Consider the following 23,534-nt stretch of genomic DNA (forward strand, 5'->3'; position numbering starts at 1 on the left):
TCCTTTCCTCTCTCTGAAATCAATAAAGATATATTAAAAAAAAAAAAGATGCCATATTCTCTGCTCTCCACCATGCAATGAGTTTCGTGAGGCAGTTCAGTGAGGTGTGCAAGCTTGTCCTTGCATAACCAGAGCTGAAGGGTTGCTAAGGCTTCTGCTGCAGGGATAGAGCCACACACCCCAGCCAGCAGTATTAGTACTAAAGATGATCTTTGATGGTCATCTCTCTGTCTCCGGGTCTCATTTTCTTATTGATTCTAAGCTCCTCTAAAACAGTGTGATGTATGGTTTGATGGGGCAGGGCACTGAGAGTCAGATAGAGGCACAGCTTCCCAGAGCCAGTACCAGGACCTGGCACGAGAGGAGCATGTCCAGACAGCTACCCAGCCACCACTCCGGCCCTGGTCCCACAGGTGTGGGGGGATGTGCGGCTCTGAGTGGGTCCTGCCCTCTCTTCTGCCCATGGCTCTTGGCAGGGAGTGCAGTCAGCTTCAGCTCCCTGGTGGGGAGTACCAAGCAAAGTGGGGTACACAGTGAATCTTTAAATGAGTGACTTGCCTCCACATGCCCTTTTATCCCATCAGCCCGTGAGAGCAGAGAGGTAATACCGACCACCCTCAACAACCTCCACAGGGCCTATGTGGAGATTTTCCTCCCTGCCAGCCCACTGCCAGGCCATCCTTGGGGGGTGCTTGTGCAATAAGGTTCATCTTAACATCAACAGGAGTGAAATGTCACTGGGAAGGAAAAACATCTGCAGGGACCCATGGGCTTCCCCATAATTGGTTGAAGGACCACCTGCTGTTTAGATCATCTATTCTGAAGCTCCCCTCTCTCAAGAGGCTCAGTTATCAGGGTACTGATCACTGTGCTTCATTAGGTTACAGGGTCTGTAGCTCGTCTCTTTCCAGTTATGTGGTTAAACCCAGAATCCGCCAAGGAAAGGAAGCTGAAGGACGGAAAGGCAGTGAGTGATCCCCAAGTAGACTCTTGGATTGGGGATGCAAACAGATGCTGCTTACCTGCCACCCCCACCTTCCTGCAACACAGACACACACACACATAGACACACACAGACACAGACACAGACACACAGACACAGACACACAGACAGAGATACACAGACACACACATACAGATACAGATACACACATACACTCTGTCCCTCTTGGTCCAGCCCTGCTCTGAGATTTGCTCAAGGCTCAGGTTAGGAGTGGGGAGACAGGGAGCCCCCTATGGCCGATACTGTCCCACATAAGCTGAGTTGAACTTTTCTCCAACTAGGTGTAAACACTTTCCATGGCGCACTAACAGCTGATTTCTGTCACACTGCCAGCGCCCTGAGGCTTGCTCTTCACTGCTGAGTGAATCTGGAGGCAGGCAGCTAGATCACCGACCTCCAACCCTTACCTCAGTGCTTCAATTTCCAGCTGGCAGGCAAACCATGGGTCCTGCCTGAGTCATAAGAAAGGTGAGTCCCGTTCCCTGTGTGGGAGGCACCCCGAAGGAGGGGCATAAGCCAGCCTGGGGAAGCAAGAAAGGCCGTGGAGCAAGCCTTGGGTGTTGACCGGGCCCTGCCAGCTCCTGGCCATGCAACCTCAGGCAAGTCTCTCTTTCTGTGGCTAAGGAGGTGTGGGGACCCTGGGAGCAATGGCCCTATGAATCACTCCATTTGTTTAGGTCCCTTCTCAAAGGAGCTTGGTCATCGTGATGGTGATGTAAATGTAGTTACAGCCACATTTTATGATCTTTACCTAATGTGGTGACTCGTTCCCTAAGACCTAAAGTGCCTCCTCATTATCCTCACACCTCACCCCATATAAAAATGGGGATGTCAAGGTGGCCAGGGGTGGCCGACTGACCTCCCTGAGGTCCCAGAGCACTTTGGGGAAGCTACACTACAACCTGCTTCCAAGCCCTAGTCCTTGAGTCAGGACCTATTGCCCTGGTTAACCAAGTCTGCATGTTTTTGATGGAAGTGTTGCAATTTGCAGGCCCCTCATTTTCAGAAATTGGTTCTAGAACTTCTTACTTTTTAATCCATCCCATAAATACAAAAGAGCTCCTGACAAAGACCCAGGTTAGCCTGGGCCATCTATCATAATCTTCATCTGGCTTAAGACATAACTGGTTTCAGGGCCCATGTTCAAAACTCTAAAAATATCCCTTTCTTTTGATCAGGGTGGCATCTGTCCTGGTCATCAGTCTCAGGCTTAGACGGCCTGAACTGTCTGGCTTTCTCATGCAGCCTTCCCTAAAAAAAGAAGGGCTGGTGTGAATAATTTAAACTCCATTCCCGTTCCCCTTTCAGGTTTCTGATGCCGAGTGATCATCATTTAAGCACCAGCCAGGATGTGCTATTCCTGTCCCTGATGAACATTTCCTTCTCGGGAAAGTGGCTTTGAGGGGCTGCAGATGTGCCAGGAGGAAGGGCCCAGGCGGGCATATGTGCGCCTGTGTGAACTAGATGGCCCTCTCCCAGTGGTTCTTGGGACCTTTTGATGCCAGGTCCCTCCCCCAGTCCAAGTTGGACGCACCTCATACAGATGCCTGGTCTTTCACCTTTCCCTCTCCTCTTGGGAGACCACTTTGAATAGAGCTCACAGAGATAAACTCACTGCACGTCTCTTCTCGAGTTTCCTTCAGCCTTTAGCTGATTAAAGATTTCAAAAGAAAGTTAAGACAGGCATTGAAAAAAATGCAATGAGACCAGAAAGGAACCTTCAGGAAGCACAGACACGTTTAAGTTGCCTTAAGCACACCACTTGCCTCTAAATGGGAGCCTGGGTTTTAAAAGTCCTGCTTGTGTTAGCCCAAGAAAGGTCTTGCAGCCACCTTCTCAGTTTACACAATGAAGTGCTCAGTAATTCAGGGGCTGATGGTCCAGGATATGGGATTCCTCAGGATCCGCTGCTGCACCTGTATTCTGTCCTTGGGCCAGTTCTGCCCCTGGGTCTTTCAGAGGGGTGCAGGGAAAGCAAGGGAACAAGACTCTAGGCTTCACGGTTTGCTGTTTATTAGCCCCTGTCCCCACACTCCTGGACTGGGGCTGTGGGCACGCGTGTGTGCATGCATGTGTGCGTGCATGTGTGTGCGCGTTTGCACTTTTCCCTGACCTCACTTTTGAGCTGGTGCCTCTCTGATGTGTTTGGTTAGTGATGTTGGAGCAGAGGATTCTTCAGTTCTGTGTGAGATGGGAGTAAATGCAGGCAGTGGGTGATGTGGCTCTGAGAAGAAGGAAGGTATCTTGCCTGTCCTGCAGCCCCTGTGCCCCCAGCTCTGCCTCAAGGCCCAGGGGGATAAGAAGGTCCCTCTGTTGGTTGACCCTCTGAAGCTGGGGTGAGAGGTGTGCACCAGCTGCAGGCAAGCCTGAGGCCCTGGCCTCCTTCAGTCTCTTCTTCCCTGCACAGCCCTGGGCACAGGGCTTGGTTCTCAGACCACATGCCTCTCAGGCTATGACTGGGACAGGGGAGGGGGGAGGGGGGGAGGGGAGGGGGGAGGAGGGAGAGGAGGAGGAGGGGGAGGGAAGAGGGGCGGGGGAGGGGCAACAGCAGCCCTGGCAGGCCTGAGACCGCCCCCTTGGCTTAGCTCCCAAGCACCCCGAGCCTCAGACCAGCCGCCCACCCGCGGGCAGCGCAAGGCCCGTCCCAGGCTGCGGCCGCCACCATGGGCGGGGTTCTCAGGGCAGGAGCCTGGCTGGGGCACAGGCCGGCCGTGGGGGCTCCCGCTTGGCTCCCCGAGGCCCGCCCGGTTCCCTCCTCCCAGCACAGCCCTGGGGGGGCACTCACCGTGGAGAGGCAGCCCCGGTCCTCGCGGACGATGGCGCCGAAGCCCAGGAAGCCGGTGACCATGACGAGCGCGCCGGCGAAGAGGAGGATGTAGGCGGAGGCGGCGAAGGTGCTGGAGGCCAGGACGCCGAGGTAGCCGCTCTTCTCCACCAGGGTCCACACGCCCACGGCCAGGCCCGCGGCGCCGCCCACCTGCGGCCGAGTGAGAGCAGGTGGCCGGGAGCCCCCGCCGCCCCGCCGCCCCTGCGCCTCACCTCACCGCGTCCTCGGGGAGCTGCGAGGACGGCGGCCCCGCTTACGGGTGAGGACGCGAGGCTGCCGAGGCCGGACCCGTCCGCGGTCACACGCCCGAGTTGCAGGGGCGGATTCTGAAACCAGGTGTGACTCCCAAGTCCGTGCTACTCACCACGTTACCTGTGAGTTCCCGTCCCCGTGAGGTAGGGACACGACAGCAACTGTGGGACGACCTGCGTTTGAGCCCCTTCGCCTCCGGATTCCCAGCCACCCTGTGCCCTTCCTCCCCCAGGGTGCTCCTGGCTCTTGCCCACATTCCCCGGGGGCATGTCTTCCCCCCCCCCCCCATTTCATCCCTCTGTTTGCCCGTGGGGGAAGCACCCCGGGCCTCCATCTCTCCTCTGCAGGCGAGGAAATGGAGGCTCACAGAGGAAGGGCGAAGTGCCCGAGGGCCTGCCTGCCTCTGGTCAGAGGCAACGGGAGGGGGCGCCGGGCAGGGACAAGAGCTCAGGATGCGGCCTCCAGGGTTGAAAGGACCTGTACTCCACAGCTGGAGTCTCTCTGGGACCTGGGAAGGCCCAGCAGGAGATTTTCCTTCTTTGCTAATTGTCTGATTCCCTTTAGGCCCTGAGAAGGGGGCAGGGACAAGACCCTGCTGATTTGCAGGTCAAGGGTGTGTCCTTAGGGAGGGTACCTGGAAACAGAGCTGGGGTGGCTCCTTGCTAGGTGCTTTGTGCAGTGGGGCTGAGCAACCCCTGTTGTGACCGTTAAGCTCAGCAGAAGTGTGTGTTCCAGATGGGGACTATTAGGATGTGTGCCCAGGGTTGGGGTGGGAGCAAGACCCCTGGGACCTCTGACCATTTCTGCCATCTGCTCCTGGGAAGGCAGACTTCTGTCTGGCCCCCTGTCTCCTTGCCACATTTAGGGATGAGTTTTCTTCCTCAGTGGGTGAAGACTGCTCCCTCGGGGGTCCTGAGTGTGGCCAAAGTGAGAGTAGCCCCACTGGGTTCAGTCCACATGTGCTGGTCCCTGCACGGTGTTCCCATCATCCCCAAAATGACTCTGCATGACCCACCCTGTTACCTAACAGCTCTGTTCTCAGGAGTCACAGGCATCAGCTGAGCAAACAGAAGGTAGTTCTTAGCAATTAATATGCACTAGGCACCTACATTACTCAGCTTACCATTTTATCTTCTGAGCTCTGCAATAGTTCTGTGAGGATATGGGGGGCACATATTATCTTTCTTTTGATGAAGAAATTGAGGCTTGCAGAGAGTAAGAATAACATGCTCAAGATGACAACACTGGGAAGTTTCAGAATTGAGATTCTGAGGTTTGATCCAGGACTTTGTCCTTGGATCCCACAGATTGGGCTCCACTTGCTCCACTACTCATTTGTGCTTTTAAAATAATCTGTTTTCTTCAAAGTGCCATTTCATCCCCCTTAGCATCTCCATTAGGTAAGAAAACCAGGTGGAAGACACACAGCTGTGTGGCTCTGGACGGAGGGGAGAGGCTAATGTGAGACATTTTGGTTCCATTTTTTTCCTGACGTTTTTACATCTCTAAAATTGACATGCATCTTGTGATTAATGGCATCTTACAATTACACTTGGCAGTACTTTTTCTTAGTGGTACAGAAAACAATGATGTATCTTACAATTGATGTTATCTCAGCTTGAATGAAATCCTGGACTACAATAGGCTTGTAAATTCTTGGCGAGTGTACACCTTCTCTGGCCCTCACAACCCCCATGACCAGTGAGGAACTTCCTGAGTCTGGGTCCATAGAATTATGTTAAGTGAGAGTTTCCAGCAAAATGTCCTGTATATTTTATTTCTGCCCCTACAGCATGCCTAAGGGTAAGGGTCCTAACTTTGCGTAACTAACTGTGTGACCTAAAGATAGTACCATGACCAATCTGGACCTAAGTGTCCTCATCTCTCAAATAAAGGGCTTGTATTAAACCAGTGGTTCCCAACCTATAATCACCAAGGACCCCTTTAATTACTTTTTCCAACGGATCTTGTGTTTTGAAGGTTTTTGCCTACCAAACCCAGTGCATTAATCAAGTAATAATTCATTTCTCATTTTTTATTAATTAATCAAAGGCACATGACAGTGTCAGGAAGAGATTCTGAGTAGCATGAAATAGTCAACGTGACCGCACTGAGTTGATCTAGTTTTTAATTGCTGTAGGCTTTTAACAGAAATCTGCACATTACCCATTATCCATTAGGCTTGTCAACCCCATAGCTGAGCACCGGATCTGACACTACCTACAGGGGCACATTTGGACTGGACTGGGGACACTTAACCGGTTGGGGGACATGGAACCCACTGAAAATCTGATAAAAATACTTTGGATGCTTTGCCCAGAGAAATGGTGAGAGTTCAGGTTTGGGGGCTGGAGCCCAGTCTGTCCCATGCAGGGAACCGTCCTGAACCCATTGTCGCTCTAAGGCAGTGTTTCTCAGCCTGGATGCACAGTCACCTGGGAAGCTTTGTAAAACCTCAGCCACATCCCAGCCAGGTGACATCTTTAGCAGTGGGACATGAATATTTTATTGTTTCCATGAGGTTCCAGTTGAGAACCACTGTGTAGATGTCATGTTTAATAGAGGGTCAAAGTGTCCTGCTCCTCTCCTCCAGTAGGTGGTGCTGTGCTGAATCTCATAGACCACACTGCTTCCTGGAAGCTTTGGGCCCTTAGCCTGCAGACAGGTGTCTTTGACATTTGTTCAGGATTTGAACTCTATCCTGTTCCATCTGTGTTAGGGTGTGTGCTTTGTTAGAAGGTGAGGTAATGAAGAGCAGAATTTTCAGTCCAAAGGGGTGAAAATCAGATTATGTAAGACAGGAAAAAAATCCATGGCTCCCCAGGAAGGAGCGGGGGGGGGGGGGGGGGGGCTCTGAGAAATGCAGCCCCAGGAGAAGAGCAGTACTGATCCCACTAGGACAGGGCTTGCAGTCAGAGAAAGGGCTGAAGTCTTGCAAACAGGCAGAGCCTAAAGGTCAGCCAGGGTGGCAGCAGGGAGGTAAGGGAGGGTCTGAGGGGTATCTGGAGGGACAGAAGAAATCAGGAGGTGAGCATGAGTCATTGGGGACCCCCTCCCCTCACCTGGGCTGTCACATCTGGTGGACACCGAGTGGGATTTGCCATCAGGAGCAAGAGGAGTTTAAGTCCAGGGGGTCTCCTGCTTGGGACTTGGTCAGCTTTTTAGAGAACAGTCTTTCCTCTGGATAGGAAAAGTAAAACCTGCTAAATGTCAGAGTGGGGCACCTGAGGGTCTTGGGAGGGTAGAAGCCAGGAGGCCCAGGTGCTACCCTGGCTGTGCCCCTCACTAATCACCTGACTGTCTGCCAGATACTTCCCCTTTCTTCTTCTGTAAAGTGGCGGTGCTGGACAAGGTGATCTCTGAGGTCCCTGCCACGTGGGTAAAATGTCTCTATTACTTATCAGGGGGACAACCAGTGGCTCATCGCTTTCACTCAAGCCATGTGGAGACTGCCTAGGTCAGCAGAATGAGCAGTGGAAGGAGAACTGAGGGGAGGACTGAGGGGTGGGGAGAGCTCTGACCCCAATGAGCTATTTCAACAACTATTTGCATAGAGTTGTTTCAACAGTTTTTGGCTCTTCACAGAAACTGTGTTGGTTTTCTGTGGAATATTAACTACATTTTCAAAACCAGAGCCTGTAGTCAATTAGCCAGAAAACCCTGCAGAGGGTGAAGTTGGCCTTTTTACCAACAAGGACACAGGCAGGCCAGGGGGCAGGCAGGTCACCCATGTCCTGTAATTTTAGGAACCTCCCATTTATAGAAAAGAAACATTGCCACAAAGTTGCTCACGTCCTGTGGGGAGAAGGATTAGCCTTAGTAGTCACACATGCTTGGGTCCTGATAGACATCAGGCAACAGACTGGAAAAAAGCAGGTGGAGAGTGTATTTCTTTGTTAGGGTACCAAAGGGTTTCTGTGCTGGAACCTGGGGGAAAGACCAGTGGGATGGAGCAGGAGCCAGGACCGCGGGGGCTCCCAGAAGGTGGAATCCCCCTGGGAAGAAGAGGTCTCTGCCTTAGTACGAGGGGAGCCACTGCATGGGTAGGCGCAGGGGGTGGTGTGGCTCACTTCTGTAAGTGTCTGCTGGGCACCTAGGTGCCAAGCACCACGCTGGACTGGGAAGGGTTCTGGGCAGGATATGTGTTCACCCATTTGGAACCTCACTTGTCATCTACGCTCCTCCTCCCCTGGGCAGTCTCATTAACAGCACCACTGCCCGCCCACACCAGATCCTCCCAGGTCACTATGGACTCCCTTCTCTCCATGCAGGGACAGTCAAGTGCCAATCCCACCCAGCTCCATTGAGACATGCCATTCACTGCCTGGCTTTGCCCCGTGCCCTCCCCCCCGTATTTGCCTCCTGGCCTCTGCTCAGCCCAGGGGCCAGCTTGTTGTGGTGTTGTGCTCCCAGTGGCTGAACCACCAGGCATTCCTGGTGGCAAATCGCCTCGACCTCCCCAGCACCCAGAGACTAAGCCCAAAGCCCGGAATGGCCTCGAGGCCCTTACATATCCAGCCTTAGCCTGATTTTTGGCTCCGTCTTCTTCCCTTCCTCCACATGTGGGCTTTTGTTACTATGAACTAAGTAGTTGCTTTTCCTGAAAACATTGCAGGTACCCAATAACTAAGGTAATAAAGTACAGTGCTGAAGAGGCCAGTTGCCAGTGCCCGAGCCCCAGCTCCCCTATTGGCTGTGTGAATTTGGGCCCCTTACAGAGCTTCCCTGGGCCTCAGCTCTCTCATCTCCCCTTGAGGCCCCTCCTTTCTCACATTGTTCTGTCTGCCCTTCCTCTTCCCCTCTGGCTCTCTGGGCCCGGGGTGGGGGGGTGGGGGGGTGTTTCCTGGGCCTTCAGTGTAGCTCTCAGCATGAGTGGGAACCGCACCTTGCTCCCCAAAGAATCCCCAGCCCCACACATGGCCTGGCACACAGGAGCCACAACAGTGGGGGTGGACTCGGTGGGTGGGACTTGGGCGGAGGGCGCGGGACACAATACAGTGTGCTGCCCGCGAGGCCTCTGTAGGCCGAGCCCTGGGCAACATTATTAATTCTTGTCCTTGTTTTCTGGCAATTTTTAATTTCAGGGGGAGTCTGAATCTCAGAGGGGAATGGACTTTTCTGCAGGGCCCTAGGAAGACCTTGGAATGGCCTGGGGTAGCACCCACCGGTACTTAATGCCAGCCGAATGCTTCACTATTCTCGTTCTCTCTCTTCCAACCGGCATCCTCGGCGTCCAATCGGCCTACTCTGACCAGGCGCAGTGCCCATAGCGGGGCCCAAGCGTGACGTGGTCTCTGCCCCATGCTGCTTGCAGGTGACTGGCTGGGAAGACCCTGACTAATCACAAGGTGATTCCCATTGTTAGGAAGAGGTGGGGGCTCAGGGAGAGGGCTGGAGACAGGGTCTGAGCAAGGCTCAGTCTGCTGGGGCTGGCTGAGTCACTTCTAAAGAATGGCTCCCCATTCCTGAATCCAGAGTCAGCTGAGCCCAGGGCTGCAGCCCCTCGGTGTATGCCGAGCCCCCTGCTCACAGGGGGGGAACCACACTCCAACCACCCCCAACGCCCTTCCCGGGGAGCACAGGTGAGCTTGTGTCAGGGACTGCTTGCTCTCCACCTTATTAATGAGCAGCACCTGCCGGCACCTGGCGGGCATCTCTCCCAGCTGCCTCACATGCCTGTGACCTTGGCACTAGTTCTGTTTGCGCTGAACCTTCAAGGATAAGCTTGTTATGCTAAAGGCCACTTTCCGTGCAAGGCATTCTTTTCTTGGCTCTTTGACTTTAAAGAGCCCCTGATAAAATAAATCAGCACTACCTTCCCCTCCTTGCCCTACCCATCTACCTTTAGAATAAGAGCAGGCCTCCTAGGACTTACTGAGCTGGGAGGTAGTAAAGATCACCTGTTCCTCTTCCACACCCTGCTCCGAACCTGGAGGGAGCCTGCCTTGTGCCATCACTGCCCCCATTCCCAGCAAATCCTTGTGTCCTCCCTGCTAGCTCCATTCCTGGGTACAGGTTTCTATGGTTACACTCATCACAGCATATCTGCTGCATTTGTTACTTTGTGTCTCCTTTTAGCCTTGTGGTTAAATCTCATTCATCTCAGCGTTCCTGGCGGAGTGCTACACATGGTAGATGCCCAGCGACTCCCCATGGGAGGAGGGAGGAGGGAGGAGGGAGGAGGGAGGAGGGAGGAGGGAGGAGGGAGGAGGAAGGAGGGAGGAGGGAGGAGGGAAGAAGAGCAGAGGGAAAGAATCACGTCTAACCCCTTTTATATTCTGAATGAAGAAACTAAGGCCCAGAGAGAGGCAACTGTTCCAAGCTGCCATTACTAGCCAGAGGAGGAGTGGGGACTAGAACTCAGAACCCGTTTTTCCAACTGGACTGCTGACCCACACAGAGCTCCTTTGCTCATGAAGCAAGCCACCTGGTGTCTGTGCCACAGGCAGGCCTGGAGTCTCTGAGTACAATGGGCAGCTCAGAGCTGTCCCCACAGGCTTCATCCTTGAAAGGTCTCATCTGCAATGGCCCTGTGCAGACCACATGTGTGTCCCCCTCAAGTATGAGCCTGTCCCCCAGCAGCTCCTGACAGCACAGAGGCAGAGATGCTCTGAGCACCTTGGGGGTCTTGTGACTTCAGCACCTTAAGAAGGGGCACAGCAGAAACACCAACCCAGGGCCCTCACGCGTACCCTCTCTGATGACATGGCTGCGAGGCAGGCAGGGCCATGTTCCCTGGAGGAGGATGGGCTAAGTGAAGGGCTTTGTGGTAGGAAGCGAGTAGAGGCTCTTCCCTGACAGTGGCCCCAGGGGATCCTGGGGGGATGTGTGGATGCCCTTCAGCCCCCTCACTCCCCTGGCTGGCATGAGTTCCCCAGCACCTCTGCCTCCTCTCTTGACTCATGATCCCCTTAAGGGCTCCCACAGGTTTCCTGGAGGCTGAGCCCCCAATGGCCCCCAAGGGAAGCACCATGGCCTCTGCCAATGCCCCAGGCAGGACAGAGCTTCAGGAGCAGAGGAGCTGCTCCAGGCAAGGGAGCCGCCGCTTTCCCAGCTCTCTCTCAGCCTGGCACAGCTCCTGGGAGGCTGGAAAAGTTTTGGTTATTAACACAGCCAAGCAGCTAATTAAAATAATAAATTAGAGAACAACAATGCAGGGTGATGGGAGGTGTATGGAGCTGTGCAGGAAGTGGGAGGAGGAAGAAACATAGGAAAGCCCGGGTCACATTTTCGGTCCAGGGTCATGAAGGAGGCACGAGAGTGTTGGCATTTTTGGATTTTGATGCAGAGCTATATCCAAGGGAGCCTCCCCTGCTCAGTGAAATGGTCACCATCAACAATGAGTTAATCGCAATGCAAGGGGGGTGGGGTGGGAGTCAGGGATAGGGTGATGGTAAAGGGTGGGGGCTCAGGCATGGGTTGAATGTTGGGGGGTAGGGGTCCAGAGGTGGAGTGGAGCTTAAGTACAGGATGTGGTGTCTATTGTGATACTGCTTAAGTCTTGCTTATATTCTTCATACTCTGCATGTCCAAATGCCCTTACTGTCCTTGAATGCCCCATCAACCTTGAACCTTGGGGACATTTTTGGATTCCAAGTAAGCGTCAGATCAGTGGGCCTAAGGCTGTGATTATAAGTCAGTGGTCTATGGAGATGGGAAGAGCACTAGACTGGGTAAAAAACCCAGAATTAACATAGAACTTTGCCAATCATCTGAGCCTCAGTTTTATCACCTACAAAATGGGAATGAAGATAATTATAGAGTGGTTGTGAGAATAATCTGGAGTGTAAAATGATTTATGACCCTCAAATTATGCTACAGTGGCAGCTGGTAGAGACTTGGTTTAAAGTCTCATCAAGAACACCAGGCCTGGTACAGGGTCACAGGCACCTGAGTTGTGCCACATCCAGGTGGAGGTGATGACTGCTCCCACCATCTTACTGCTCTGGATTTTTTAAACTTTGGAATGCTACCCATCAAGGCTGTGAAATAAATGTGGTGGGTTGTAACCTGCACTAAAAAGCAAACCCCCCAAAACAAAACAAACCCCACAAAATAGAAGAGAAAATATCAGTAAGGGCATCGCACACAGTAAGGGTAAGCTTAGTTTCATGAACAATGCTTCATATAAGCATTTCTTTTGCTTCCATGTATTTTTTACATGGGTCATTATCTCCACAATCTTAAAGCCAGTGCTATAGACAGAGAAAGCTGTAGGGTGAGGCACACCCCTTAGTCTAACCATAACATTTGCACATAATAGCTAAGCACCAACTATGTGCCAGAAACTGTGCTAATTGTTTTTCTAAATATTAATCTTTGATTCTTACAGGTACTGACACTCCTATTAAATGTATGAAAAAAGTGAGGCTCAATGAGATTAAGTGATTTGCTTAATGTTTTATAGTCTGTTCAAGTTGCCATAATAAAATACCACAGCTGGGTGGCTTGAACAACAAATTTATTTCTAATTCTCATGGATCTGGAGGCTAGAAGCCCAAGACTGGCTGACTGGGTTTTGTTGAGGACCCTCTACCTTGCTGACAGCCTGCTAACTGTGTCCTCACATAGCCTTTCCTCTGTGCATGCTTATGTAGAGATCTCTCTCTCTTCCTATACTTGTAAGGCCACCAATCATATTGGTTTAGGGTCCCACCCTAATGACCTCATTTAACCTTAATTACCTGCTAAGGCCCCATCTCCAAATACAGTCACATTGGGGGTTAGGATTTGAACATATGAATTCTGAGGGATCACAATTTAGCCCATAACACCCAATGTCCCACGGCAAATAAATACCAGGATCTGAATTTGAACCCAAACTGGAGCGGCAGTCTTCCCAGAATGCTCTGCTGCCTGGCTAATCCATGTATACCCCCAAAGCCACTGCAGGAAAGTGTGGGAGTGGAGCTGGAGGAACAGAGCCTGGCGGCCAAGCACATAGGCTTAGGGGTCAGAGAGAGCTGGGATCCGGCTCTGGGACTTTGGGTAAATTGCTTTCCACTCTGTAAAATGGGGCTCTAAGAGAGCCCCTCACAGCGTCGGGGTGCTGGGAGGGTTAAATGGGACGATGCAAGTGGAAGGACAAGCACAGAGGAAGCCTACAACAGTGAGCTCCATGAAAGCTGGGGGCTCTCTCCTCTGAGGAAACCCCAGTGCCTAAAACAGTGCTGGGCACTTGGTATGTGTTTAGTAAACATTGAGGAATAGATTTTTTCATTGTCATTATTAGCGACCAGAATACCTGGTTTGTCAGCTTCGCTTCTCACCACTATAGTACCCTGGGCAAGATTCTGAACTGGGTGAGCCTGTCCCCGTCTGTGAAATGAGGATAATAGTGACCGCGACTGCCAGGGTTGACGTGAGGATCACATGCGGTCTTTATCCAGGGCGCCTCACAGATGCTGGGCACCATAACCACCGAAGACACACCTGGGCTTCCTAGCCTCTCAGTGCCGGATTTTCATAGAATGTGGCAAGGTGCTATTCGGCAAAGAATCGCTGTTCTCGGGAGAAAGCAAGTTTGCGGGTTCCCCCCAGTCAACGGAGCCAAGAGCATCCCCCTCTGCTGCCAGGCTCACCTACTGCGCCTGTGCAGCGCAGCGGTGGGCAGGCCGCTGGTGACCAGCGGAGCGGCACTGTCTGAGGGCCCCCTTGTTGAGGTGCATTTCGATCCTCTGAAGAAGATGGAAGGGTGGGAACCACGCGGGGCTAGGGCAGCACTGACCAGTGTAGAAGCTAGCATTTCTACGTGTCTTAGAGGGGCTCAGTGGGGAGGACCAGCAGCTGGACTCGGGGGTGTTGCACAGAGGGAGCCTTCTCCTGTGGGAGGGATGCAGGGGTCCTCATGGACAAGGTCCATTCTGGTAAATTCTGGTAAATTCCCAGGGATTTTGTGCGCTGCAGAATGTGGTGGTGTTGTGGGAGAGATGGGCCAGCAGTCTGCCCATATCTACTTATGAGAAGATCACAGCAGGTCCAGGGGACAGATGCCAGGAAGAGGCAAGGAGAGATTCTACTCAGTGTCTCAGAGGGAGCACGACCCTGTTGACATCTTGATTTTGGACTTCTACCCTCCAGAGCTGTGAGAGAATAAATTTCTGCTGTTTAAAGCCACTTAGCTTATGGTACTTCATTATGGCAGCCCTAAGAACCTAATATCGTGAGATACTGGCAATTTTTATTTTCTTATTTATACTTTTCAGTATTTTAGAGATTATTTGTAGTGGCTACAGAAGACTTTTCTGATCAGGAAAAGCATACTTCTTCTTCTTACTATTACTTTTAATTCTCACCTGAGGATATTTTTCTGATTGCTGAGAGTGGAAGGCGGGGGGAGAGAAAGAGAGAGAGAGAGAGAGAGAGAGAAACATCGATGTGAGAGAAACACATTGACTGTTTGCTACTGGCTGCCTCCTGCACTTGCCCCGACTGGGGGCTGGGAGGGAACCTGCTCTTGACCTGGAATTGAACCAACAACCCTTCGGTGCAGGGGCTGACACTCTAACCACTGAACAACAACAGCCAGGGCAAAACATACTTATTATTTTTAAATATGTTTTTATTGATTTTTAGAGAGAGAGAAAAGGAGAGGGAGAGAGATTAAATTGATAAGATCCAGAGAGAAACATCAATCTGGTTGCCTCCTTCATGCCTCCTACTGGGGATTGAGCCTGCAACCTAGCCAGGTACCCTGACAGGGAATCGAACCAGGGACCTTTTGGTACATGGGCTGATGCTCAACCACTGAGCAACAGTGGCCAGGCCATACTTAGTCTTTAAAAATAATCCTCATTCAGCAAGTATCCTAAACGCCCTTCTGGATTTATCTCTGAGAATCAAAGCTATCTGCACCCACACAGCTTACTGATCAGATCAACAGAGCTCTATTATTCCACTGTCTTCATCAACACAACTTCACTATTTCAGGAAACACTTGCCCAGAAAGATGAAAATCGCAAATCAGGTCATTGTTTGTTTCAGGAACTTCGCAGAAAAAAAACATTTAAACAAACATTAAGTTGTTCGACTTGTTAACAGCATCAAATGACCGTCTACTCTCCAAGGCTCTTTGGAACCCTTGCCTTATTGTGTCCACCAATCCTAAACCAGTGATCTTCCCCAATCTTAACCAATTTCATCAATCTTAATGAAATACCCTGAAAATGCAAATGGATCCCATCTCTGCCTTTGCCTTTCTGAGATCTCCTAAGACTTTGTCCAGGGGTGAACCCTTTCCCATGGTGAGCAGGCATCTCAGCTTGGCCTCATCAGCATGTTGGGTTGGTAGTATTTTCAGGCCTTCTACATCTAATATATCTGAAATACTGACTTTATCAAATGCCTTCTGTGTGCAGAGACTGCTAAGCACTTAATATATACCACTTCAGGGTATCTGCTAAATGAACTGTTAAAAGATAAACTGAGGCATATTAAAAAGTTTAAGTTTATTTGACCAAAAATCAATTCAAATCAGGCAGCAGGTAGAAAGGAGGTCCAAGTCTACAAAATGAAAGACGTCTATAGGCAGAAGGGAGCCAGAATAAGGAAGTTATACCAGACAAAAAAGTAGATTGGTCACTATAGGGTTGCTTCCTTTTAGGGGATGGCAGGGATCCATCTAGCACTTAAATAGTGCTGATCAGGTGATTCCTGGTAAACTGGTTTAACATCCATTTCTGGGAGGACCAACACTATCATTAAGTTAAGTCCCAGTTTGGGACTGTTGTCTTGGTTTTGACAAACCCCAAGAGTTTAGGAATGACCCCTGTTTTGTAGCTGGGGAAACAGACTCAGCCAACATAAGTGGCATGCCCAAGGCCACACCATTAGAACAGTGGAGCCTAGGTCCACCTGACAGCAAAGCCTGCATTCTGAGTGCCTGCCTCTCCAAGTTCAGTGAGACTGTAACACAAAATATACCTATTCCCGTGCATGACTATTTTGAGGAACTAATGGTACTCTCCTCCCAATTATCCTGATAATTGCCTCAAGAGGACAGACTCCACTCCTGGAAGACCTCACCTTGTGGGTTTCCCAAGGGTTGTTGCTATAGACCATTCCCATCTCACACAGAGGCAGCCCCCACCCCCAGGACTTCTGTTTCCCTGCCCAGGCCTGAGACTGTGAACCATGGAAGGAAAATGGGCTTTGGTGGAAAACAGGCAATTATGTCAGGCAGTCACATTTCCCACAAGGCACTGGTGCAACAAGTTAGCACGGAAGAAAGAGCTGGACCCTTTGTACAGCCAGCAGGAACACAGAGCTCATTGTTATGTTTATGCATCCTTCATTCAGATGGCATGTGGTACAGACTCCATGCCAACCTGCAGACCGGATTCTTTTCTTCCCCCTCAGTAGCAAATGTACATATTTGCTTTAAAGTAGGCAGAATTTGCCCATGGGTGGTCTTTGATTAGGAAGAAATCAATCCCAGAGTGGTGACTCACAAAACAAAGGTAGCTTAACTCATTTGGTGCTGGGGAGGGGTATGTATGTGCAGAATTCACTTACCCAGAAGAAGAAGTTAAAGACAAAGAGTAAATACTTCAGGTAGACGATCAGCCAGTCATCCTGCTCAGCCTTGTAATGGGCCATGGTTGCTGGGCCTGCAAAAAGGACACACATGCTGGGTTGGGGGTCTGCAGAGAATCTCATCCTTTCCAGAGCCAGAGCTCCTTGGCAAGGTGCCCCTCAAAGGGCTTGGTAGCCTGTCTGGCCAGGGGAGTCTAAGGCTATGGATGTTAAACCTTGAACAAAGAGCAGGGAAATGCAAAGGCTACTGACACACGAAGGTGAGTTGTGCAGAATTTTCAAGATCTTGGTTTTGTCCCTTTGACACAGGTCTAACCTACAAGTCTTCCCAAAGACTTTGCAATAGCCTTGTATGTTCTTACTCTCTCCCCCCGTCTCATCAGGTTTGCAGGACACAAGTTTACTTGTCTTATATGTGTGTATGCACGCATGCACGACACACATCCACATACCCCATACCTGCTTTGCGTAGGAACCCTGCACTCTGCATCATTTGAATTGGACCTCTGCATGCATGAGCCACAAATCACAGCATCTGTGCTGGAAAGGACTTTGACAATTGACCAGTCCACCCCACCTCCCCCTGCATCTTGACTTTCCAAATGAGGAAGCAGGTCAGCAGGCTTAGTAGTTTGCCAGGGAGAAGTACAAGAGCTCTGGAGTCTGACTCCCTGAGATCAAACCCAGATCTGTCATCAGATGTGTGAGACTTCCAACAAGTCCTGTTCCTCAGTGTCCTCATCTGTAAATGGGGATAATGATACTGACGTTGCAGGGCTGTTCTGAAGGTTAAGTGGGCTAACCTGTGAGAGGTGTCTGGCACCTCTGTGGCACAAAGTAAGTGCTCCATAAATGTTAGCTATCATTATTACATGGAGCAGAATGAGAAACCACAACTCCTGCCCTAAGGTTCCTAGTCTTTGCCCCAGAACCATACTTCCTTTCCTTGCCCTGATGCCCACTGACAGACTCTGGGAACTGTGACATCAACTGGTGACAAAGGGGGAGAAGATCATTGTGCCCAGAGTCCTGTTTGCCTCTCAGTAAGTCTGAACAACAGCCTGTGTGGTTTCCTCTTCTCCTCAGGCTCCCTGTCCCCAGCACCTACACACACATACTTTCACACTCACAGAGAAGTGGCTCCTTAAGAAACCATCCCCTTCTAGGGGACCTCTTTTATTCTAGGACCATAAGCAGTGAGGCATTGGTCTGGCCCATTGCTGTGCATTTTCCCTCACTTCCCACCTCTGTTTGGGCCCTCTGTGCCACTACCCTGCTCCTTCTTGGCTGGTGCTGGGCTAAGCCCAGATGACTTCCTCCTGAGCCAGCGCTCTGCCTTTTATTTCAAGCTCCTGGGCTCCTGGGACAGGGACAGCGGAAGACAGAAAAGGAAAGGTGGCTGTCTTGGCATTTCTATTTGCAGACCTTGAAGAGGTAATTTAAGACTTTTAGTCTTGTTAAAAAAAAAGACAAAACCCATTTTTCTCTGATTTAGTCTGAAACGCAGGGTAGTGGAAAAAAATACAAAAGGAGAAAAAAGGAAGCCTATAAAAAAGTCTAAGCAACGGTGACAGATAGGGTCAGCCAGGCGACTGCAATGGAAGCTATCATAAGGTCCTCTCACAGGAGGCCTCAACAGAGCTCCTCTGGGCCACTGCAGGCCAGTGGTAAAGTGGCCATTTGTTTGGGGCCTGGCTTCTCCTGTCCACTTCTCTCCTCCATTTGCCTGGCCCCTCCAAGCCAGGGCCCACAGGACTCATGTCACAGAACATTCTCTACACCTGCAAACCAAGGGGTCACAACCTGTTAAAGGAAAATTTTTTTTTCTAAAAAAAGTTCAGGAACAAGACAAGATTTATCAAAAAGAAACACATTTCTAATGGTAAAATTCCAGCCATTCATGGTAGAGACGACAGAACCACAGAATGTCAGGGTAAGGTAAGGGGAAACCTCTGGGCTCATTTTAATCCAACCTTCTGCAGAAGGAATGAGAAGTAGACACACGTCTGAGTTAAGATACACATTTTTAAATGACCTCTCTGAAGTCATAGGCTAACTGTTGGTAGCAGTTTCCTATCCCCATTGTTCAGAGCTCTTTCCCACCATACCTCATGGGATGCAGGGCCTGTGCTGGGTGGCAGAGGCCCCACAGAAGTGTCAGTGCCGGTTTGGAGCCAGATGCTTGGGTCTGAAAGCGAGCCTTGTCCTTTACCAGCAGTGTGACCTTGGCCAAGTAACTTAATCTTTCTGTGGCCTCATCCTTGGTTTCTCTTGTCCTCTCTGCTCTTTTTCTTGGTGGGGTATGGGTAATAGAACAGCCATGGGCTTTGGGAGACCTTTAACTGTCTTTTTTTTTGTTTATAAAAACATTAAACTTCAGTTCCAGAGAAACAAAAATCGCACATTCCCACTGAACACTACTAAGGGTCATGTCTTCTTCATAACTTTTCTGTTTCTCTTTTGCTCATTAATGCTTTTAAAAACAAATGAGTTTTGGAGAGATTAAAGATGGTGGCAGAATGAGTGGAAGCTACACTGACATTCTCCTGGGACCAAACTGGAATTACAACTAAAATATAGAAAAAATCATCCTGAATAATCAACTGCAACTGAAGACGAGCTAGAGATTACCCTCGTAACCAAGGAGGAAAAATGGAGACCACACAGAGACTGGTAGGAAGTGTTGAGGCATGAGAGGGCTGGCCAGGCTCCCACAGTCAGCAGCTGAAGGTCTGGAGGGATATCTCAGATGTGGGGGGATCCCACTGACGACTTTGGGGCCTAAGCCCCAGGCTGGGCTTCCCAGCCAAGAGCATCAGAACTGAGAAAGGTGTTCACAGAACATGTGGCTGTGAAAAGCAGAAAGGTCTCTGTCTGCCAGGGAGAGATGGCTGGAAATGCAGGGACCCTCTTAAAGAGCCAACATACAAAGTTTCCTGTGCAGCCACTCACCTTGGGCTCCAGCAGAAGGAGGACAGAGTGGACTGGCACTGTGTGAGTAGAATCTGGGGTTGTGGGCTCTGGACATAGAGCTCAGAGGGCACCCCATCTGGACTCTTGTGCTGAGACATTCCCCCATACTGCAGAGGCAGACATTTACCTTCTAAGCAGCTTTTGCCTGAGGGGGAAGCAATTGCCCCACTCTGCTGGAAAACTCTCACTCTACCCTGTGGAGTTTCTACAGTCTGAGGATCATTAAGAGAATCAGATTAATCAGCCTGCAGACAGAGGCAGACTTCAAAGTGTTTTGAGTCTTTGCCTGATCTGCTTCTGGACCTGGGCCTTGGAAAAGGAGACTTTGGTGTGCATCTTGGTCCTGTCCAAATGCACCCAGCCCCAACAGAAGGGACCTCAAACTGTGGGTTGTTGATAGCTCCAAACAGGGTTCTCAAGGCCAATCACAAAGAATGTCTGACACTGGCCTGTGCCAGAGACCTTCCAAAAAAGACTGAGAGTCCTCACAGGCCTACCTAATACAAAGAAATAAACCCAAATAGGCAGCCAAAATGGGGAGACAAAAAACAAGCCCCACATGAAAGAACAAGAGAAGTTGCAGAAAAAGAACTAAATGAAATGGAGATAAGCAGCCTATCAGATATAGAGTTCAGAATACTGATTGTAAGGTAGCTCAACAACATGAAAAAAAAGATATGGAAACTATGAAGGAAATTAGGAATGACATAGCAGAAATAAAGAATACATTGCAATGAGTAAACAGTAGATTACAAGAAGCTGAGGATCAGATCTGTGAATTAGAAGACAGGGTAGAAAAAAATCACTCAATCAGAGATCCAAAAAAGAAAAAACAATTAAAAAAACAGGAGGACAGTCAAAGGGAGCTGTGGGACAACACGGAACATAACGATATTCGCATCATAGGAGTTCCAGAGGAGGTAAAAAGCAAGGGTTGGAGAATCTGTTTGAAGAAATAATGGCAGAAAACTTCCCTAACTTGGTGAAAGAAAAAGTAACACAAATTCAGGAGTCCCAAGCAAGAAGAATCCAAAGAGGCCCACACCCAGACACATCATAATTAAAATGCCAAGAATTCAAAACAAAGAAAGAATTTTAAGGCAGCAAGAGAAAAGCAATCTGTTACCTATAAAGGAGCTCCCATAAGGCTGTCAGTTAACTTCTCATCAGAAACTCTACAGGCCAGAAGAGAATGGCATGAAGTATTCAAGGTAATGCAAAACAAGGATCTGAAACCAAGAGTACTCTATCCAGCAAGGCTATCATTCAAAATAGATGGTGAAATAAAGAGCTTCCCAGACAAAAAAGGCTAAAGGAGTTTATCTCCCTCAAACCAGCATTCCAGGAAATGTTAAAGGGACTGCTATAATTAGGAGTAGAAATAGAAGCATTGCAAGAAATTGTTAAAGGGACCACTGTAATAACAATAAGAAATAGAGAGAGAAACAAAGACATAAAGAATTAAAATGGTAATAAATAAGGACTTATCAACAATAACCTTAAGGACTTTAAGGGAGAGATCAACCAATACAGTCATAGTCATGGACTTTAATACCTCACTGACTTCATTGGATAGATCTTCCAGACAAAAAGTCAACACAGAAATAGTGACTAAATGGCGCACTAGATCGGATGGATTTAATTGATATTTACAGAACATTTCACCCTAAAGCTGCAGAATATACATTCCTCTCAAGTGCACATGGGCCATTCTCAAAGATAGACCACATGTTAGGACACAAAACCAGTCTCTACAAGTTCAAGAAGATTAAAATCATATCAAGCATCTCAGGTCACAAGGCCATGAAATTAGAAATCAACTACAGTAAAAACACTCAAAAACATTCAAATACATGGAGGCTAAATAACATGATCTTAAACAATGAATGGGTTACCAATAAGATCAAGAAAAATAAAAAATTCCTGGAAACAAATGAAAATGAACACACAACCCAAAATCTATGGGACACAGCGAAAGCAGTCCTAGGAGGAAAGTTCATAGCACTGCAGGTCTACCTCAAAAAGCAAGAAAAATTTTTAGTAAACTATCTAACCCTACAACTTAAAGAATTAGAAAGCTCCTGTGAAGCCATTTAGACCAGGGCTTTTGTTTGCTGGGAGTTTTTTATTGCTGCTTCGATTTCATCAGTTGTTATTGGCCTATTCAGGTTTTCTGATTCTTCCTGATTCAGTTTTACATGATCTCACTCATATGTGGAATCTAATAAACAAAATAGACTGAGGAACAAAATAGATCCAGAGACATGGAAGCATGGAAGAGACTGATGAATCTCAGTGGGAAGGCAAGGGTGGGGGAGTAGATGGGGAGAGATTAATCAAAGAACTTATATGCATATATGTATAGCACATGGACACAGACAATAGTGTGGTGAAGGCCTGGGGGGTGTGGATTCCAGGTGGAGGGTATCAATGGGGAAAAAGGGGGGGGGAATACTGTAATATTTTAAACAATAAAGATAAATTATTTTTAAAAACCACACAAATGAATTTTTATATGAAGTTTCTTTTGTGTTTTTTTAAAAAATATATCTTTATTGATTTCAGAGAGAGGAAAGGAGAGGGAGAGAGAGAGAGATAGAAACATCAATGATGAGAGAGTCATTGACTGAGCCCACAATTCCCGGGCATGTCCCCTGACCGGGAATCAAACCCCAATCGCCCGGATCCCAGGCCGATGCTCAACCGCTGAGCCACGCCCGGCCGGGCTATGTGAAGTTTTTAAAGTGTGTGGGGGAAAAAGAATTATCTTGAGGGCTTGATAAAACACAGACTGCTCTGCTCTACCCCAGGGTTTCAGATTCTAGGCTTGGGGTGGGAACCTGGGTAATCCTGGGCATACCGTGATGGTTGGCCACCCTACTCCCACATGCTGCTAATGTGGGGTCTCGGGACCACACTTGCAGTCAGGGTTCTTTGAAGCCCCTTCTGGTTCTGAAAGCCCATGACCCCGCATGTAATTATGCTCTGCATCTGAGCAAACATAACTGACTGGGGTGGCGGGGGAGCACCACATTTAGGGCAGTTCCTGATGAGATGTCAAAGATTTCCCAGACAGCCTGGTAATGCAGCCTCAGGGCACCAGCTCCTCCAGGCCAGGCTCTGGCTGCAGAACAAAGCTGGGATTCAGGGCAGCCAGCAGGCTAGGGGCTGAGAATGGCACAGTCAGGACCCACGCCATAGGCCATCTCAAAAAAGCAACTGCAGATGCCTTGATGGTGAAGTGATGGATTTGGGAGAACTTCACCAGAGCAGGACATGTAGAGTCATGGGCTGTGGGACTTAGGCATTATTGTCTCTTCTACTGCCCCCACCCCCATGTGAACTGAATGAGTCTCACAGTGCAGAGAAGACAAGGGACGTGCAGAAAGAGCCCAGCTGGCTGGCCAGAGGCATTGGTGAGCAGGGCAGGGCACAGCAAGGGTGTGTCCAGGAGCAGAGTGGACCAAGCTGGACGGTGGGTGGGGGTAGAGCTGAGTCTTTCTTGGTGATGGGGGGGGAGGCAGGCAGGGAGTCTTTGGGAATTGAATGTGCACATTTCACATGAATACAAGGTACTGTTGGCCCTGGGCCAGCCTCATCCTCCACTCATTCAGCAAACATGCACTGAGTCCCCAGCTTGTGCCAGAAGCTGTTCTTAAAAACTACTGGAGCTTATCCTTAAGGAGCTCACAGTAACTGTGGCAGCACAGAGGAAGTGGCATTAATTCTACCAGATTGGAATGGGGATGGAGGGGCAGAGAGGGACATTTAATCTGACCCTTGAGGACAGGCAGAAAAGGAGAGAGGGCTGCTCAGGCGGAGGGAACAGTGTGAGCAAAGGTCTGGCGGTATGGCTGAGCCCAGTGGCATGGGCTGCAGAAAGACTGAAAACTCAGGTTAGGGGTCCAGGGCAATCCTGTTGGCCACACATAGTTGAACTTTTCC

At 49.7% G+C, this 23,534-nt stretch overlaps 1 protein-coding gene across 3 annotated transcripts in view; it reads right to left on the reverse strand.

The window, feature by feature from the left end:
• TSPAN11 (tetraspanin 11) overlaps nt 1-23,534 on the reverse strand; it is a 63,042-nt gene that overhangs the window by 20,930 nt on the left and 18,578 nt on the right. For 2 of the 3 annotated variants that reach the window (XM_087814482.1, XM_087814484.1), the window contains exons 1-2: nt 16,596-17,026; nt 3,789-3,980 (exon numbers count right to left, since the gene is read on the reverse strand). In XM_087814482.1, coding sequence (XP_087670608.1) covers nt 3,789-3,980; nt 16,596-16,739 — 336 coding nt within the window. In that variant the 5' untranslated portion in view covers nt 16,740-17,026. Of the gene's footprint in view, nt 1-3,788; nt 3,981-16,595; nt 17,027-23,534 lie in introns of those variants that run through there. The other variant, XM_087814483.1, reaches the window with a different exon arrangement.

This window comes from Miniopterus natalensis, chromosome 2 (assembly GCF_054644295.1).
Source record: "Miniopterus natalensis isolate mMinNat1 chromosome 2, mMinNat1.hap1, whole genome shotgun sequence".
In the NCBI taxonomy this organism is placed as follows: Eukaryota; Metazoa; Chordata; class Mammalia; order Chiroptera; family Miniopteridae; genus Miniopterus; species Miniopterus natalensis.